Raw genomic sequence first — 21,426 nt, forward strand, 5'->3', positions numbered from 1 at the left:
AAAAATACACTTGAGAGTTAGAGATTGTTATACCCACAATTATCTACACATTTCCTTGTGGTTTTTCTCTACTCTTACCTCTCATCTCTAAATCCTTGAGAGGTTGATAGTCCAAACACTTACCACACCCAATCTAAGTGTTAAGTGGGATTTTGGTGCCGCTAGGAAGCTTTGGAAGGAGTCATTCATTGGCGGATGCAATCAGGCTGAATTGCGAGATCTGGGAAAGCTAGAGAATACTAGGTTCCGAGAAGCCAGTTGGTAGCAGGAGCTTGAAGGGCTCAAGTAGATTGGGTAGACTAAGCTTGGAGGGTCTTTTGTTATTCAAGTACTCCAACTTTATTCTCTGGTGGATCGATTACCGCTTGGAGGGCGGCATAGAGGTTTTTTGCCGAATTCTTCGGTTTCCTCTTCGATAACACGTCTTGGTGTTATCTTGTGCTTGCATCATTCTTCCCTACCCTTTAAGCTTGTATTTTATTGTTGATATTGGATAAATATGGCTTAGGGTAGTGTTTTCGGTAGTTTACGCTCATTTACTCTTATTCCGCACTTAGTTTAAGTTAGAGTAAAAGCAATCTAGCCGTAATTTTTATTGGGGGTCTAAACAAGTTCTTGTGTTTTCATATAAATCCGAGCTTTCAAATCAGTTAAGAGAAAAAGGGGGGGGGGGGGAAATGGTTTCCCAATTCCTCTATAAATTAAAGAGATTTCAGCAGATTAAAAAAAAAAGAGAAGCATGCACAAAAGAAGAAAAGCACAACAAAACATAGAGAAAAAAAAAAAGAATAAGAGAGACACAGACAGAGATAGAGAGCAACAAACAGAGGAGGAACACACAGCATCAGCATTAGGTTGAGACTTTATCAGTTCCTCTCTTCTTTAAATCTCTCCTTCTCTCTTCCTCAAATCTGAAATTTTGTTTGGTAAAACAAATAAAGTTGGGTTTCATAAGGAGTTCCTAACTCTATACATGAAGTTTTAAATATGAATCCCTGACTTGTAAATCCTATTTGAACATTACCAAATAAAAATTCTCAAGCTTTGGTTCAGTGTGTTCTCAACTAGAGTCCTTAACTCTACCAAATCAAACTCATCAATAGAGTCCTTGACTCTACTCAATTAATGGAGTCTTTGATTCTACAATATTTTAGTGGAGTTCTTGACTCTACCCAATTAATGGAGTCTTTGACTCTACCAATTTCAATGGAGTCTTTGATTCTACCACATCAATGGAGTCTTTGACTCTATCCAATTAATGGAATCCTTGACTCCACCACATTTCAATGGAGTCCTTGACTCCCAAAATTATTTTAAATAAAGTGGGGATTCTAATTCCTTCAAATTACAACATGACTAATTCTTTGGGATTCCCAATTTCTTAATCAAGATTGGAATTAATAATTCACAAAATAAAATGACCATAAAAATTGATTTGAGGAAATTTTCCAATTCCCAATTCCTAAACACATGTTCATAAAAACAAAATTGCTTCAAAGGAGTTTTCTTTCCCTTAATTAAATTTGAGACCTCAATCAAAATATCATTAAAATTCCTACAAAGAAGCAAATGAAAGAAAATGAAAATTGCTTGGACATACAACTTCACAAAGAGAGAATCTTTGGTTCAATTTCCATAAAAACATGGTCCCTGACTTATTCTTGAGATTAAAATCAATTATCTCACCCAAAAAAAAAAAATTAAGTCGATGCTAAATTAAATACAAAGTATTTGACTTAAATGTCTATCATTTAAATTGGGCAAAATCATATTTGAGGATTTTAAATCTAAAACCTCAAATTAAGAACTGCGAATTGCCTTGGCCCCTGTCAAAGGTATGTAGGCAACCTAAATAAATTATTAGGTGCAGCCACAAATAAATAAAAAACATATATCCTCTTAGACATGAAAATAAATAAACTGATATACAAAGACGGTGTGGTTGCAATCAAAGGGTCTTCCCTTGAAACAAGGGATTGTAATAAGAGATACATTGTCTTGAATGAGAACTACTCACATCAATAAAACTCATACGCCAAAAGGCTTATGGGTGAAATTATGTTTGACGAATTTGACTGAATAACAATTTTTACTAAACATAATTTAACAATTTTTGTTTAACATAATTTGATAACGTTTATTAAACATAATCTAACAATTATTGTTAAACATAGGTTAACAATTTTCGTCAACAACATGTTAATTCAATGGTAATAATTTCCTAATGTTGGCGGTGCAGTAGGGTAATAGTTCAAGGATTCAAGCTTCGCATGCTAGGCAATCAGCCTAAAAGTTTATAACTTGGTTGTAAACTTTAGCCCAACCAGCCAACTTGGTTGGTCAAATTAGTCCAATGACATTAGGAATGTAGCCCAAAAGATAAAAAGTCTTCTAATTCGGCTTCTTATGCTTCAAATATCGTCCCTAGTTAATCCAGGTAAAACTTGTATCCAGCGCCTTTTTTCCAAATTGTTTCATCATGGAAGCAACTAATACAAGATATAGCTCATATGATTGGAGGAGCACTCTTAAAGGTAGAGATTGATGTTTTGCAACGAGGTGCTAGATGGAGAGTTGGAAACGGGAAAAACATAAAAATATGGCAGCACTTCTAGCTCCCAAGGAAACACCCTCCGTAAGTGCTGTCCTATCCTATAGAATCAATGGAGAACTCAACGGTGTCAGAGCTGATCAATGAAACTACAGGCAATGGAATGAAGAATTGATTAATGGAGCCTTTGTGTGTGATGAAGCTGCCATGATAAAAAAAAAAAAAAAAAAAAAAAAAAAAAAAAAAAAAAAAAAAAAAAAAAAAAAAAGGAAATACCGTTGAGACATGTTGCTACAATGGACGTCTTGACATGGCCCCACTCTCATGATGGAAGGTACACATGTAAATCTGGATATAGATTTTTGAAAGCGAAAACCAAGCTGCAATCTGCCTAACAGCCCACACATACAGATTCAAAACTTTTGAATGGCATTTGGTCTCTTCATGTGCCAAACAAAGTTAAGAATTTGATGTGGTGTGCTTGTCGTAATGCTATGCCAATAAAAGCGATCCTGGTGTGAAGAACAATCATTGATGACCCTCTTTGTGACCTCTGCCATGAAGCTCATGAAACTTCTCTGCATGCAATATGGATGTGTAAGGAGGTCGACGTCATTTGGGCTGATCCAGAGTTGTGGTCTTGTCGGAGGGAGGTACATTTTCTCAACTCAAAGAATTATTATCTTGGATGATTGAGCAGAAAAACAATGTCGAACTCTTTGCTATGACTGCGTGGATGATCTGGAAACAAAGAAATTAAGTCCGACTCAACCAAGCAGCTAGCAGCGTCGACCAAATTGCCCAATAGTCCAATGATATGCTTGCTAAATTCCGGGCCTGCCAAACCACTTCGACAACTTCCCTATTAGAGAGGCAGACATGAAATAGGCAGCTCTAGAGAGCTCCATCGATGGACGTGGCAAAAATTAACTTCGATGGGGCTATCTTTTCCGGTGAGAACAAGTCAGGCAGTGGCATTGTAATTGGATATAACTTGGGCTTCGTCATTGCGTCCTGTTCAAAGAAGTTGCAGCAAGCCTACGGTAGTTCTGAAGTTGAAGCATTAGCTGCTGCCACGACTCTGTCCTTTGCAGCTGATATTGGTATTATAAACGCAATTCTGGAAGGCGACTCGCTGGAGGTTATCAGAGCTCTATCTCAAGATATTACTACAGTGTCCGCAATAGGCTCATGGATTGAAGATGCAAAGATCTGCTCTAATAGTTTTTTTAATTACAATACTCTCATAGAAGTATGAGAGTATGTGTTGCTCATAATTTGATAAGATATGTGATAGATATTCCAGATTTTATAGCGTGGATAGAGGATGTTTCACAACATATTTCGACTGTTTTACAAGCTGATTTAGCCGGATAATTTTAATACATTTCGGGTTTTTCCCCAAAAAAAAAAAAAAACTTTATCCAATCCTAAAAATCCGATAAATGTGGATTGGTCCTGGACCTTGGCAAAATAACTATATAGTCTATATTGATTAATTGATACCTATTTGAAGTGTGATAATTAAAAAGTCCACCCCATGTGGCCCAACATCGGCCCAAATCACGAAATTCCAAATATACCCCCACTCCTTTCTCTCTCATTCTCTCACTCACTCACTGTGCGTAGGGTTTTAGCAGAACCAACCAACCCAATTGACCATTTCTACAAAATCACTCGCACATAGAAACACAACAATGGCGTCAAAAACCCTAGTCCGAACTGGAGCGTCGCTGGTGAACCGGTTTTTGTCGAACCCGTTTCTTCGGCAGAGTCCGAACCCGAATTCGAATCAGCGGATCGTGTCTCAGGGCCTCGATATCGCTCCGAAGCTATTCCCGTCGCTCTCCAAGTTCGAAAACTCACTCCACTTGCCTCAGTACCAAAACGACGCCGAATCGATCCGAAAGGTCGCCTCCGAAGGCTTCGTATACCCCTCTGGCCTCCCTTCTCTCAGCTTCTACTTGCCAGAAGGTACTCTCTCTCTCTGTTATATGTGTGTGTGTGTGTGTGTGTGTGTGAAAATCATCTGTTTGGTTTCTGGGAAAATGAGGTAAGGAGGTGAGAAATTGGAAATCTTTGGACTTTTAAATTATGCACTTTTTTTTATTTTTTTATATATATAATGAAATTGGTGTGTGTGTGTGTGTGTGTGTGTAGAAGTCCTCTGTTTGGTTGCTGGGAAAATGAGGTGAGGAGGTAAGAAATTAGAAATATTTAGACTTTGAAATTATACATTTACTATAAAAATGGTGTATGTGTATATGTAAAAGTCCTCTGGTTGCTGGGAAAATGAGATGAGAAATTAGAGATCTTTGTTCTTTTAAATTATGCATTTTCTTATGAAATTGGTAACTAAGTGTGTGTGTGTGTGTGTGTGTGTGTGTGTGTGTGACTCCTTTTGGTTTCTTTGAATGTGAGATAAGGAGATAAGAAATTAGAAATCTTTAGGCATTTAAATTATATATTTTCTATGGAAATGGTGTGTGTGTGTATGTCATAGTCCTTTGGTTGCTGGGAAAATGAGGTGAGGAGATGAAAAATTAGGAATCTTTGGACATTTAAATTATGCATTTTTTATGAAATTGGTAGCTGCATGTGTGTGTGCGGTTGACTTTTACATTATGCATTTTCTATGAAGTTGGTAAGAGTGTGTGTCTGTAAAATTAGAAATGTACTCTGGTTTCTGGGAAAGGGAGGTGAAGGAGATAAGAAATTACAAATATTTGGACTTTTGAATTATGGATTTTCTATGTATGTATGAATGAAAGTTCTGTTTGGTATATGAGGAAATGTATGAATGGATGGGCTAGCTGTTTGTTAATGGTCTGTCTGGTTTATGGTAAAATTGGTAAGAGATACTAATAAATTAGGAATTTGGGGTTTATAAATTATGCACTTTTTAAACTATGCTCTGTTTGGTTTCTAAGGAAATGGAAGGATAGACTAGATGTTTTTGTTAATGGTTTATCTGTTTGCTGGGAAAATGTGGAGAGGGAGAGAGAGAGAGAGAGAGTGATGATGATGATGAATTATAGATTTTTTATTATTTAAATTATGCATCTTTAGGTTGCGGTGAACATCAAAAGGGTGTTTCTTGTTAACTTTGATATAGCAAATATCTAGTTCCTTATTGATAACTTGAATGTGATCTCAATATCTTATGTCATAAGATATAAGATATTAAGATATTAAGATGATATTAAGAAGATGATCTTAATAGTTGTTGTGTAAAGCCAGTTCAAATCAGCAAGGATTCTAACTGATCTGTTGGTCTCTCTGTCTCTTCAAAAATGGGGCTATTATATTCCCTTGTGAGCATATATGTGATTGATGGATGTATGAATTTTTTTAATAATTTTTTTCATTATTATTATTGATAATAAGTAATGGACATATGACTATATTAGACAAAATTATATTTCTACAAAGCATTCTTTTCTTCGGTGCCTCAAAGCAAAGAATGTCTTTTTTCTAAACTTTGTTTATCCTTTGCTTCTTCAAGAACGTTGAAGTTTTAGAAGCTTCAGCATGCTCATACGTCTAGCAACTAGATGTAGTCCAGTTATGGCCTCATAACTATAGTTTCTATAAGGACTGCATGTCTGCATCCTTGCCCAATTTCTGCTAAATCTTCTGTTAATACCATAACTAGCAAGTATACCATTTAGGTTGTGGTTTGGAGTAAAAAGTTGGTTGGGTGGGGCTGGATATGTGGAGAATCTCTATATGCAAGGTAAATCATAAATGAGGATAACTGTTGTTATGGTCTTAATTAACTGCTAGTACGCAGGAATTAATTATAAGCTGCAAAAATATGATATTTTATGAACTTCAAAACTCAAGTAGGGTGGACCAAACAAAAAATAATTCCATACGGAGGGGATTTCTTGCTTCAAACTTCATAGGTTAAGATATAGAAATACTTATTAGTTATTACCTTGTTTTAGGTAGCTGAGACATGTGCTTCTCTTATCTGCTCTCTTGAATTTAACTACTTAAAATGATAAACCCCATAAGATCTGTTGTGTGGTGAATGATATGTGGATGCTGATGTTATCCAGATAGCCAATAAGTTTACTTTTTGATGAGATGACTTAGATAGCTGTCTTTGAAATTTGGTGGTAGTGTCACCCAAGTTATGCACTTGTTCAGCTGATGCTCATAGTGACTGATTTGCTGGTCTGGAATTAATCTCTCTTAGAATGAGAACCCCTGCTCTTGTTGGTGGAGTTTCTTCCACTCCTAGAGCAGGAGGATGTACGTGGATGATTACATTTGGTTCAATAAATTTTTGTTACTAAGGCATAACCAAGAACGCCTTGGCTAGAGTGTTCAGAGATTGGGTCAACAATTAAGTCATCAACATCATTTTGTTCAGTCTTTTTGGTTTCTGCATAACTTCAACTGTTCTGTTCTGCAGGAGATGTTTCTTCTTCAAACGAGCCAATGATTTTATTTCCTAAACGGACTTTCCAACCTAGCACTATCCGGCGTAAGAGGAACCATGGATTCTTTGCTCGGTACATCTTCTCTCTCCCTCTCTCCAAAAGAAAGAAAATAAAAAAAGCCTCTTAGTGTAGGAGAACAGATATTAATCTTAATTAGGCTGATATGACAAATCAGACAATTTACGAACTGGACAACACAATTTATTAGGCATTAGCTTTTTAACTGCATAGGTTGTAGACCGCATTTGTTTCATGTTGGTCGTAGTTGAACTACTTGGGACATCATTGAGTGTCTATATTACATATAAGAACTAAGGGCAGAGATTTTTTGGAGTTTTCCTCCGACTTCATGATCAAGTGTCTGCTTTCTGGCCTGTAATAAATGGCTTGATGAATTTTTCTTAGCTGGAAAAATTGTGAGCAAAACTATGTAGAATATGCATGTTGGCTAATGCGCTTTTTCACGTGAACAGCAAGGCAACCAAGGGTGGGAGGAAGGTCATTGCTCGAAGAATAGCAAAGGGCCGGTTTAGAATTACAGCTTAGTATCCTTGCCTTTGGTGTGAATCAAGCCAAGTCTAAGGCTTGCTAGACTTCATGGTTAGACTCTGAATTGGGACGAATCGTTGCCTTTTGTGGTGGGTTAGTGTGTCCTTAAGGTCTAGAAGGCCTTTGAATACAAATCGAATGATCTCATTTCTTCTATGGAACTTGAAATGTAAAACTTCAGATTCTGTTATTCTCCATATATAACTCCAAGAATCTTTTTGTTTGTTACTCAAAGGCTTGATTATGCTAAAGTTTGTAGTTTCAATGCCTGTAAATTTCAGTTTTGTTATGTGATTTTGTTTAACCTCTATCCGTTGTAAGAACAAGAAACAAAGGAGAGAGATGAGGGTGCTTGGAAGGAGCAGTGCTGTTAAGCTACAGTAATAGATGGATGAGAGAGAGAGAGAGAGAGAGAGAGAGAGAGAGAGAGAGAGAAACAATTTTTTGAGTTATTTAATTTTTTTGTCTACCTCGTATCATTTGGAAAGTAAGGTTTTGTCTGTATATGGTGGCTTCTGCTGTATTCCATGTAAGCTGAACAGGGTATTGTCCAAGGTTGTGTTCAGAAATCTTTTCAAGATTAAGGATCCGTTTGGTTGGAAGAGTGGAAAAGTGAGAGGATGAAAAATTAGTGGGAGGATGAAAAAGTGGGAGAATAGAAAAGATTTGGTTTTTCCTCATGTGTGTTTGGTTGGAGGGTGGAAGAGTGGGAGGGTGAAAAACTTTTTTGTTTGGTTGGAGAGAAAAAGGAGAGAATGAAAAATGTAGTTTATATAAATTGACTATTATGTCTTTGTTATATAATGTATATAAGAAATAGATATATTTACCCTCATTAAATAATATAAAAATTAACACAAATACATATATATATTTATATCACTTTTCTTTATTATTATATATAATTTTAAATTTATGGGTAGCAAAAATTGATTATGTAGACTTTATCCACATGACCATACGTAGACTGGGAAGATATATATATATTAAAAAAAATTTATCTAACCATTGTTACGTGGGAAGAAATTTAAAAAAGAAAAAAAAAACTTTATTCACATGGGCGACTAGGCAAGGCAAGAGAGAGAGAGACGGAGAGAGAGAGAGAGAGAGAACCTGGAGTAGTTCACGTTGTTGCGCTGTGAAGGTGCTAAGAAAGTTATAAGGATGAAGAGACAAAATCAGGTCACAAGTGTAGTGGGAAAGTGAGAGGAGTAGGTGAGTGTAATAAAGTAAGGATATTTGTATAAATAACATCATTCAACATCTTTTCCTTTTCATTTTCCTCCCAAATTGGGAGGATAAAAAAATGTGGGTCTAGAGGGATTATTTTCCTCCTCATTTTTTGTCTCTTTTGTTTTCTTTCCTGAACCAAACGGTGAAAAATGCTATTTTTTACCTTATTTTCTTCTTTCTATTTTCCAGCCTTTAAGTTTTCACCCCCACCAAACATAAAATGTCAATGTATAGCTGTTTTTGTATTGAACTCAAAAGTCTTTTGTTGTTTGGTTTTGGTCTGCGTTTTTGGGGAGCAAGGTGAGGTTGGGTTAGGATAAACAATAATTCTTAGCTTTGACTAAAGAGAAGAAAAACAATATTTCAAACTAAAATTTTAGAAGGTTCCGAAATATTATTGAATTATTATTGGTTAGAAGAAGCAAGAAGAGAAGGACGTCCCTGCTTTGAGCAGCCTTAAGAAAATTCTTTGCTTTCTGTTCAGTATAATTATCTTCTGCAATGAAAGAGGTATCAGGTAAGGTATTGAAGGTTTAAGATTGCATTATCTCGTCAATTTAGTGACATTCTTTGGTTTTCTTTATGAGGATAATCCAGATTTAAATCCCTATCGTTCCCTTATTGTAACAATTAAATTATAAAAACAAAGGAATGACAGTATCTCAACCAAAAAACTAGTTTAATTTCATTTTAACTTATTTTTAAATTGTGTCTGAATTTAAGGGGTTTTGAAGAAAAATATTAAATATAAAGTGCTTGATATATGTACATGGATTTGAGATTTAAAGCTTTTTCTCTAATAAAATCAGTTCTAAAATAATAAATTCAAAATAACATTTTACATCCTATCATTTTAAATTTTACATACTAATAAACATTAAAATTCATCTATAATCTACATAATACAAATTTAAAATATATTTAAAATTTTCAATATAGTTAAAATAAAAAATTGTCTTTCCATATTTTATTTAAAAAACAAAATTGTAATTTGAACCCTAAAATTTGGAGTAATTTTGATTTTACTTAGTAACAAACACCTCATCACAGCACATGGATGGAAGGCCTGTTTAGACCCCAAGTTCAGTCTATTGCTGAGTTGTAGCACTCTGCAGCACTTACTGATGTGTGCTGTTGTATGCTGCTATGTGTAGTCTGTTTGCTATGTTGCTATGTGTGTGAGATCAAGTCAAGCCTGTTGCCGCAACCCTTATAGCTACTACAATTAAGTTGCTGCACTGTCATTATATTGCTGAGTAGTTGTAGGATAAGTGTTGGTGTTACTACCACCATGTTACTGTTAAGCCAAATTATGTTAGCTAATTAGCCATGTAATCTTCACTAATTAGCCATGTGACTATATTAGGAAGGTAGATAGTTAGTAAATTATTGGCCTAACTGATTGTTAATTGGGAACTTGTACTCGAGTTGCACTCTCATTTTGCATTCCTTCAAGAAATAAGAAATATCCTCTCTCTCTCTCAAATTCTTCTTAATCTGTCTCTCTAATCTCTAGGAGGTTAGGCTATCCTCGAGATTAGCCAATATCCCAATTATAGAACATTGAGAATAAACAGGTTACTAACAAAAATTTAAATTCAAATGATATGTAATGTTATGGGTACAAATTCAAATTTTGAATTTTGAAACTTTAAGCAAAATCAAAATTTCTCCAAATTTTAAGGAAAAAAGTTACAATTTAGATTATTCAAAATTTTGTTTCTAAAAAAAAAAAAGATTATTCAAAATTTTAAACTAAAAACTGAAGTTCAAATCTTCTCTTCAAAGTTCAAATAATTTCATCCCAATGAAATGACTAACAAATAGAAAAGATATAAAATACATTAAAAAAATTTTGTTCTTATTGGGACCCAAGAAATATTATTTAAAATGTATCTGCATCTCCCCTCTCACAAATCGTATTATTGTGTGAGGGATGACGCAATTTCCAATGTATAAATTAAATACATTCTCCTGCTGGGAAGGATAACAATATAGGTTTATGCTTAATGCTATACCGCTGAGGTTCATGCTTAATGCTATACTGCTGAGGTTCATGCTTAATGCTTTATAACGAATATATGTATAAGGATGAAATTGATGGATGATGGCACAGCTAACCCACCACGAAAACATGACACTTTAATCATTTAGGGAACATGGAGATTATTGTGAACCACTACGAACACATTAACCCCCATTAAAAGTAGAAGCTTTGTTTTGTATTAATTAATTTAAAAAAATAAAAGGAAATGCAGAAAATATAAAAATATTTCATAATGCTGGTGTGGTTGTATGTTCCAAAAACTTTTATTTTTCTCTCTTCGTTTGGCATTTTTGGGTAATTAGTCGTTGGGCATTCTTGGCTGATTAGTCATTGGGCAATTAAGGATAAACTAGCCATTGGACATTTATGGATAAATTAGCCGTTGGACATTTATGTGTTATTAGTAACCAATAACCATACACTATTATTCTTGTTGGTAAGCTATATAATGCTCATCACAACAAATTTTCCTATCAGATTTCTTTAGCTATATATTTCCAAATACAAAATTTATGTTCTTTCTCTCTCCCATGCATTTTTCTACAATTTATATTTGTTAAATTAAAGAATGCAATGCACTATAGGGTTGTTCTTAAACCTCTACAAGTGAAAGTGTATCCATCATGAAAGTTGATTCTATAGTTTAATCTTGGGAGGCTATTAAGCTAATATAACCAATTGCATGGAGGGTGGCACAAATAAACTTTTAAGGACAATACTCTTTGCATGATTCTACAGTATTGCGATAAATTGTTCCTAAACTCTTTTCTTTATTTTCTGTTTATGCAATTTACATTCTTGCTAATTATTTGAGATATTATTTACCAAATCAAACTTGTTTATTCACTGTTATATTTCTAACACAAAATAAGGACTCATTTTCATCTCACATTTCTTATTAGACTGAGTGGTCGTTTGGGAGAGCTTATTTTTATTAGCCTATTGAACATAAAAAATTAGCAAAGTAAAAGTATAATTAAAGCATTCATAATAGAGGTGTTAAAATAGCTAAAAAGCTTCTTCTTTTTTTTTTTTTTTTTCTTTTCTTTTCTGTAGTGGATTGTGGTTGCCATAGTGCTGGTTATGGCTGTTGGTGAAAGTGGCTATGGCTAGATGCTATAAAATTTTGTTGTGGCTATGTTTTTATTTTTATTATTTTATAGAGGTTTTTATATGATTTTAATTGAAATGGTAAACAAAAAAAATAGAGTATTTGATGTTGGTGTATTGTAAAAGAGTGATGTTAAAATTTAAAAATAAATAAAGTAATTTTTCAAGTTACTAAAAGTTACAATAAATTTTTAAAAACTTTGTTGTAAATGGTAAAATTCCACTTTCCCTAAATTTTTACTTAAATAAAAATGATTTAAATAATTATTAAAAAAGAGATATAAATTAAACATAATACGATTTTTATACCCTACATCTCTACTAACTAAAGAACTATATATATATATATAGTAATAGGGAGTCAATAATTATTATTCTACATTATTAATTAGTGAATGAGCAAGAATCAACTTTATCAAGCTTCAAAAAACAAAATTTAAATTATATATAAATTAAGAAAAGAAAAGAAAATTTTAGTTTAGATTACACAATAAAAATAAAAAATAAAAAATAAAAACTCTTATGTTTTTTAATCCCAAAAAAGAAGAAGAGAGAGTTACTCTTATGTTTTCCTTCTAGTGTATAAAAGAATTCCTCCTGCTAAATTCAACAAGAAAAAAAACTCAAAAAGGCAAATATATTAAATAATAGTGTTCTCTTCTTTCATCCACATTAGGTTCCTCGATGATCCATCAGGCAAGTAGTCAAAAAAGCTATTAAACGGAAGTTTTCACCCTTAAAAAGAAGCTTTAAACAATAGCCTATTAGATCTATTAAACTATAGTTGTCATCATTAAAGGCAAAGTATATATTGAAAAATAGTTTTCATCATTAAAGGCAAAATATAAAACAATAGCCTCTAAGGTCTAGTAACAGCGTCCAAACTTTATTAAAACTACAAACAAAAGGCAAAAAGGTTGAGATAAATGGACATGGCTTGGGTCCAGAGCTTTTATGCATTGGACCTAAGCCTTGCCCAAGATAAACACAATTGAGAGCTAGGAATAGCCAATAGTTAGGCCAGAAGTTTCAAGAATCTAAAGTCGTAATTACTCTCAAAGATCTGGTGAAAAGTGAAGAAAGCAATGCAATGGGGAAAAGAGCAAAGAGTAGACATGCAGAAAGAGATTGTTGACACTGCCATCGTTGTTAATCCGACTTTCTTCTTAATTTTTTTTTTTTTTGAGTTAGTGATTTTTTTAATGTTATTAATTATTTTTCTGAAATTGATGCTTGATAAGTGTAAATGGATTTGGTAACATTTGATTTGAGAGCATCATTTGGAGAACAAGTTTCTATTTTGCCTTACTGAAATATTATTTGAGCTTGGAGTAGAATCGTCTTGGATCGATCTAGGATCATGATCTTATGCGATCCCATAATTTGACATGCAATCTTACTCTAACTATATAATTATAATGATTATAATCTAATCTAGATTGATTTGGCAACCCAGCATTATAGGATCTTACAATCCTATGATTTAGATCGCAATTTTGATAAGCATGATTCTACATTTATACTTATATATATATATATATATATATTTATAAATGTTGTACATAAACTAAATAAGATGAATAAATAGCTTAATGCAATTCATGCTTATCAAAACTGAGATCCATATCATAGTATCATAAGATCCTACTATTCTAGATTGCAAAATTGATCTTGATTGGAGTGTAAATCATTCTAATTCCGATAATATAGTTGGAGTAGTATTGGATACTAGATTTTGGGAACACGTAAGATTGCGATCCTGAACAATTCTACATTTCTACACTACAAGCGCAAATCAAATCTCATTCAACCAAAATAGAAGCTCACGTTCTCCACATGATGCTCTCAATTCAAATGTTAACAAAGCCATTTATATTTATCAAGCTTCAATTTCAGGAAAAAAAAAAAAAGAATCACAAACCCAAAATTATTTAAGAGAGGGGGGGGATTAATGAAGATGGCAGTGTCGGAAATCTCTTTCTTAGTTGCTTACTTTAAATTTTCACCATATATTTGAAAGTAATTACAACTTTTGATTATTGAAGTTTCTGGACTATTCCTAGCTCTCAACTGTGTTTATCTCAGGCAAGGCTTGGGTCCAACGCATAGGAGCATTGAACCCAAACTTGTGTCCATTTATCCATTTTGCTCTCAATTGTGTTTGCCTTTTGTTTATAGTTTGGTAAAGTTTGTGTACTGTTGCTAGATGTGATTGGCTATTATTTAATATATATACTTGGTCTTTAAGGATGAAATTTTTTTTTAATAGCTTAATAGTTTTTTTTGACTGGTTGCCTGAAGGATTGTTGACGAACTTTTTGTCCTAATATATATATATATATATATATATATATATATATATATATATATATATATATATATATATTGTTGAAGGGTGAAAGAACACTATTATTTAATACATTTTCTTTTTTGTGTTGTTGTTGCTTGTTGGATTAGCAAGGAGGAACTCTTTTATACAACAAGAGTTTTTTTTTTTTTAAATTGTGTAATATTCTAAATTATTTTTTTTTTCTTTTATATATAATTTTAAATTTTTATGAATTTTGAAAAAGTTGATCTTTTCCCATTTAATAAAACGTATCTTAATTTAATCAGGCTATTTTTTTTTTTTTTTTATTCATTTTCTCATCCATCTATTTTCCCAATAGTTACAATTACAAAAGCTACGGTTATTAAAATTAATATATTCAATAAAGATATAGGGAAAGGTCAAGAAATTTACACTCCAATTGTTTCGTTGTAAAATTTTTTTTGATGTAAAATATTTTAAATGAAAATATTCTTTTTCAGTGTTAGATTGTGTCCTTGAAAATGCTCCAAAAAAATCAAATAACACCCAAGATCGAAATAACATCACACACACATTGAAATAGATATTAAAATCACCCCTAAAAATTCCAATGTTGACAACCGCCACCATGAGATCCACCCATTCGCCAAGAACTTCAGCGCTGTGAAAGGCCCTAGGCCAATCACTTATAACTCCAAAACCGCGAAATGCATCCATGTTTAGGCCTGAGATCGATGCCAGAGACTTCATCAATCACCTTTGTTAATGTTGCTCGCTCATTAGTTAGAGCCCCAGGGGTCTCTACAAGAGAGAAGGGAGGGTGGAGGGTGTGGGTGGGTTGTAGTGAGTTTTGGAAAACGTTTTACATATAAATTTGATGTAAAACATTTTTCAAATTTTTACAAAGAGTTTTCCAATTAATGAAAAAAGTTTTTTGTTTGTCTAAATTTTACAATGAAACAAATACTTGAAAAAAAAAAAAAAGTTTTATGGAAAACATTTTACAAACAAATTAACAAGTGGAGCGTTAATCAAACAAGGCTCGCAATAGTCTCATAATGTAGTCCATATAAAACAATTTTTAAAAATTAGGAATGTATATTCAACCCTCGAACTCAATGCTATTCAATCCAACCCACCCAACCCAATGGCTTAGATTGGCTTTTTATGGGTTGATGGATTGGGTTGTGTTCTATTAAAATTTTTTTTTTTTTGGAGATTGAGTTGGGCTAGCTTGTGTTGGCGAGATTTTCAATCAAAGTAACGCGATCCAGCCAATGCTATTAATGGTTTTTAAAAATATATGTTATTTAAATTTGTTAGTTTGATTTATTTTGAATTTTGAGACTTACTTTAGATTTTTTTTAGTTTGATTCAATTTTTATTTTTATTTTCAGATTTCATTTTTACAAAGTTGGGTTATTAGAAAGGGTGTTGGTATCATTATACTATCAAATCGAACCCCCGTTGGGTTGTTAATTTCTCAACTCCAAGAGATTAATTGGCTTGAGTGGGTTGAGTTGAACCTCAAACCCAACTCATGTACACCCATATCTAAGCTAACCTTCTCTCTTTTTGTTGTCGTTGTTGTTGTTGTTGTTGTTGTTGTTGTTGTTTTTTAATAATTATTACTAGTCAATAACTTGTGCAGAGCACCAAAAAATATAACATTTTATGATTTTTTTTTTAATGTTTTTTCTATCTAGTCTACTATTTAATGAACTATGGTATAACAAGATTCTACTAGAATGTTAAATATAGAATAGAGTCTAAATTCAACTAAAAATATATATTAGAATAATAACATTTACAATTTAATGAACTATGATATAGCAAGATTCTAATAGAATGTTAAACATAGAATAGAGTCTAAATTCAAACTTAAAAAATACACGAGAATAATAACATTTACAATTATCATTTAATTATTATTATAATTTTCCTCTTCTCCTTTTTCTTCTCATCATGTTTATTATTATTATTATTTTTTTTTATGGTTCTCATGAATACAAATAAATAAACATTAAGGTGTTCACAAAACCACTAGGACCGCACACCTAAACCGATGTTCAAAACTACCAGTAAAATCGAATAATCATAACGCACCCTGCAGTGTGATGTGATTTGCATTTTATATTAAAATATTTATTATATGTACTAGGTGTTGATCACTTGATCTTTAAAATATAAAAGATGAGGCATTTCATACTTAAAAACTTGTTGAGTTATTCTTAATCAGCTAAAAATAAAGAAAAACCAGTCCAATATTTTAAAAATTAGCCCAAAACAGAGGAAACACTAACTTCAAACTGGGTAATATAGTCCAAAATCTTGAAAATTGTTCTAACCTAAATCCAACTAAATCACACATATGACTGCCAAACTGAGATGTGCTGCGATGAAAAAAATTAACCAAAACCACACCATGAATATCTGAACACGTGTTAATCCCTCAAAATTGATTAGCAAAAGTACCATATTTAGGAAACCATATGATTGACAAACCTTTGAGGATTGAGGATTAAAGAAATTATTATGTCTCTAACTTTCCTCCATAATCTGAAGAATTATTTTTCTGTATGCTTTCAATAATGAATGGTACGATCTTAGCCGCCGGCAGTACCCCTTAATTGACTATCAATTCATTAAGAGCTTTCTTGCCTGGACGTTGACTATGGAGTGTGTGGAATTGTCTTTGCATGTTGTACTCACCCACCAATCTCGGGAAAAAGAGAGAGAGAGAGAGAGCACTCATTCTTGGAATTGGAAAATTATGATGAAACCAGTTACGTACTAAGGTACGTTAAGGGACCTTTTCTGGTCCCAAAAATAGTGGAATTTTTTTGGACACAATTACAAAATATATGGGATTTTCTTTATATTAAAAAAAAAATCTATCCATTTAAATACCCGGACATTAATTTGTTGAAACATGAATCCATCTTTAAAAACAAAAACAAAAAAAAAATCATTATTTTATTTTATTAGAGTATGTCTCATTTACAACTCTCTCTTTCTTTCTTTTTTTTTATTATTATTTTTTTTTATCTCGCTGAATTACAAACTCTCATTTATTTTGCGATGAACAAAGGATACAACTACATATGTATATCGAGTAGTACTTTGCTAGGAAGTCGGAACACATACAATATATTAATTAAGTTGACAAACTTGAATAACCTTCACATATTTTTTGAACTTCAGCCAACGTTACTCGCTTTAACTATAGAAACATTATGTTTTCAAAGAAGTTTCACTTATGTCTTGTACACATAACTAGAAATAAATGCAATGTATCAGATTATAGGTCCAACAATAAATAGACAGAACCAAACTCCAACAGAGTAGCATGTCTAAGTCTCCCAGCTTGAATGAAGATTGGAGTTTGTGACAAATTGGCCGCTTGATAATGGTGACAATGATGAAGCTGATGAATATGATGATGTTGATAATGATGATGACATGATGGCATCCATGTACTCCATATGATTGTTGGGCACTTGTGTATCATTTTGATAATTACAACCAGCTGGAAAATATGGGAGTCTAGCAAGTGGGTCATGGTCTTGTGAAGCACATGAGTAAGGCATGCAACAACAATTACCACTGATAATCTCATCACAAGGTTTTGGAATCATGGATGTTAATGGATCCTCATCATAATGTGGTGCCGAGATACTTGGACCAATAAGTTTATCACCAATATAATGTTGTGTTGCTCCACTAGTGCTGAAATTTTGATGTTCTTGATTAGGATCAAATTGTCCATAAGGTTGATAGCCTAATGACCATAGTGGGTCATAAGAAGAAGAATTTGATGGTGGTGCCATTGGGGGTGGAAATTGAACCAAATTGGCACCATAATTGGTTTGCTCTAATTTAAGATCACCATGATCAAAGCCTTGCAACATTGGGGTTGGAGTGGGAAGGTATAGCTGGTCTTGTTGAGAGCTTAGGATCCAATTAGGGTTTGCATTTAGAGAGAAAAAACCTTCCTCGGAGTTACCATTGTAGTGCATATCAGGATAGGTGGCTATGGTAGGAACATCATGAGAAATCAGCTTCTTCTTTATGCTTGAATTCCAAAAGTTCTTAACCTCATTATCGGTTCTCCCTGGTAGGTGCTTGGCTATTTGAGCCCACCTGTCCCAAAAAAAAAAAAAAAAAGTTCCCTTTTGCATGAAAAAATGACATACATGATAGGGGTGTTGATAAGACTAATAATGATAAGAAGAAGAAAGAAAAATAAGTAATATTAATGATATTATAAACTCTACTACAAAATATTTATAAATTAAGTCGTCAACTGGTCCAAAAAAAAAAGTAAAAGAAAAATTATTTATTACGTTATAGATGGTACCAATCAATTGTCATGTTGATATGTAAAGTTTCATGGTAAGTTTAGTAAAGATTGTGCTAATGAGTGTACTTAGGAGCTAACAGTTCATTTTAGAAAAGTTTTGACATCATTTTTATGGAAAAAAAAAATTATTAAAACATTAATTATTTTTTTTCTTTTTCTATAAAAACTTTTTTTAAATAGATTATTAACTAATGCTTTAAGAACAATTGTTAACATTTTCGAATTAGTGATAACTTTAGCATTAAAAAAGAAAAAAAGGTCTTACTTGTTTCCTAGAATGCCATGAAGTTCAATGATGAGGGCTGCTTCTTGGGGAGAGAAGCTCCCACGTTTTAAGTCAGGTCTGAGATAATTTATCCATCTTAGTCTGCAGCTCTTTCCACATCTCTGCAGGCCTGCTTCATAGAAACCATACAACAAAAAGATTTAAAAAGAACAATTGAGAAACAATAGTATTGGAATGTATGAAAGCTAGTGCAAATGAGATGATCTTGTGAGAGAGAGAGAGAACAGTGATAATGTTACCAGCAAGTTTTGGGACAGAGCTCCAGCAACCATGGCCATAGTTTGAAATGTAGTTGATGAGTTTCTCATCTTCCTCTGGTGACCATAGTCCTCTCTTCACCTTCTGCTTGTTACAGCACGAGTGATGTCCCATCTTTCTCTCTAAAAGCCGTGTTAGTGCAGCCAATGATAGATCATAAATAAGTACTGAGGAATAAGTCTAAAAAGACGCAAAATATCAGAGAGAGAGAGAGAGAGAGAGAAAAGAAATATAAAGAAAGGCAGCACTACATCTAGCCCTAGGTAGGAGAGGTTAGACTTGCTTTACACCAAAAAGAAAAAAGAAAAAAAAAAAAAAAAAAAAAACCCAAAAACCAAAAAAGAAGAAGAAGTGAAGGAGTAGTAACCGTGTGAAAAAAGAAGAGAATAACGAAATGAGCGATTTGGAAGTGAGTACTGAGTACACTGAGGCTATGAATTTAATGTAAGAGCTGTACTATGGTGGCCCAGTTAGGGTTTGTAGCAAAGGGCTAAAACCTGCGCTATCATCCATTAAGAGCTGTATTGCTTATAATGGATCGGATCCTTCTTTGTTTGCTCAGTGTTTGGACTAGCTATATATTGTACTCGTGTCACACATGCATGGTGGTGGGTCCTTTTATATGTCCCACTTTGGACACATCTAGGATTCTTGATCAAGCAAACACATTTTTTGGGATGAAAATATGTGATTGTGGACGCTTTACCATCTAGCTTGGACTTATTGAGTATGGGCAATAATGAGATTTTGGCTCTGATTGTTTGTTTGATCGGTTGTGATTGCATGGGAGTGGTAATATCATAATATGATCTAAATCATGATTTCATGATTGGATATTGAACTAGAAAATTCCCAAAACTTTGGCTTTAGTGAAAAAGGTTTCTAAGCGTAGTCCTTAATTTGTCTCAATGCTAGGTACTATGGTATATGAAGTAGCGAGATCTCCCTTCGTATTCAAGAAAGAATATTTTTTTGGGTATCATTATATCATGCCATATACTATTCTATATAATATATTTTGTCTCAAATGAACAGCATGTGATTATTACTGTAAGCAGATTTTTTTGTCATATATACAATCATTTTCTTTTTGTTCCACACACCTATAAAAGAACATGTTCTCACGAATTACTAAGATAGATTACTCTAAGTGACATTCATAAAAAAAAATTAAAAATTAAAATAATTCAATTAAAATTTTATTATTTAAGAATTTCAACAAAAAAAAAAGTTTCATCATTTAATTTAAATTAATTTATTCATTTACTATAATATCTATTACAAAATTTTCAAAAGTTTGTAATTCTCTTTAAGATGTTCTAATATTTAAAAATATATATTTCAATTAAAATTTTAAAGAATAAGTACATTTCATTGATTATTTTAAATTAATTTAATCTTTTACTACAATTTCTATTAAAAAAATTTCAAATCATTTTAAAAGGTAATTCAATCTAAATTTTACTATCAAAGGGTTAAACTTAAAAGAAAAATGATTATCCTAATACTTTACCATAATATTATTTATTAATAAAAACTTGGTCTTACATAAAGGCTTCGGCCATGTAATTTAAATAAGTTGTTTTTACTCTCAATGTTATTATTTATTTTCAATGATATCAATGAAATCTCTTTTATATGGCAACATGTAAAGTGATTAATGTATAAGCTCTAGAAACTGATGAAGGCATTTATAGGAATAATCCCAAATGTTCCCAAAAGGAGTACTCTAATTAACTCCATCCTCTCAATTTTGGAAATTTTCTTTTTTTACTTAGGCAAAAAACGAAAAGAACTTCAGACCTACAGGGTTAGTCTCACATTACTAACGATATACAGGATCATCTCTATTTAAAATTGATTTATTTTATTATATAAATTAAATATTACAAATTCAAATGTAAATTCAGTACCACATCATTTAATTTCTTATTACTACCTCAACAATTAGATTAATTTTGATAATTGCTAGTAATTTATGTATTTACATTTTTTTTTGATAATTTAATGCTGTAGTTACAAACAATGTAGGAGAGGATATTCACATCACAATTCCCCTAATAAAAGTGAATAAATATGAATGAACTATGCCATTGAGGTACAAAGACTCTTGCCTACAAATTTTATTCTCTTTGATTAAAGAAAATGCAACTATTATAGATATGATCTAATGATTCTAACTCAATTTTGAAGTTTAGAATATGTTTTAGGGTTTAATGTTCTATGGATTTGACAATTCTACTACTCCTATATGTTATTTTAGTTTA

At 32.5% G+C, this 21,426-nt stretch overlaps 2 protein-coding genes across 2 annotated transcripts; one reads left to right on the forward strand and one right to left on the reverse strand.

Annotated features, from left to right (window-relative positions):
- The first annotated feature begins 4,138 nt into the window (after nucleotides 1-4,138).
- LOC142636758 (uncharacterized) lies at nucleotides 4,139-7,779 on the forward strand. The gene is made up of 3 exons (XM_075811046.1): nucleotides 4,139-4,525; nucleotides 6,975-7,074; nucleotides 7,476-7,779. The coding sequence occupies exons 1-3, from the start codon at nucleotides 4,249-4,251 to the stop codon at nucleotides 7,546-7,548; spliced, it is 450 nt and encodes a 149-aa protein (XP_075667161.1). The 5' UTR covers nucleotides 4,139-4,248; the 3' UTR covers nucleotides 7,549-7,779.
- A 9,750-nt stretch (nucleotides 7,780-17,529) lies between these two features.
- On the reverse strand, nucleotides 17,530-19,283 carry LOC142637438 (transcription factor MYB92). The gene is given in 4 exon segments (XM_075811713.1): nucleotides 17,530-17,646; nucleotides 17,648-18,395; nucleotides 18,881-19,010; nucleotides 19,141-19,283. Coding segments are annotated over 4 exon segments (1,104 nt in total). The 5' UTR covers nucleotides 19,274-19,283; the 3' UTR covers nucleotides 17,530-17,553.
- Between the last annotated feature and the right edge of the window lie 2,143 nt (nucleotides 19,284-21,426).

Source organism: Castanea sativa, chromosome 5 (assembly GCF_040712315.1).
Source record: "Castanea sativa cultivar Marrone di Chiusa Pesio chromosome 5, ASM4071231v1".
Taxonomy (NCBI): domain Eukaryota; kingdom Viridiplantae; phylum Streptophyta; class Magnoliopsida; order Fagales; family Fagaceae; genus Castanea; species Castanea sativa.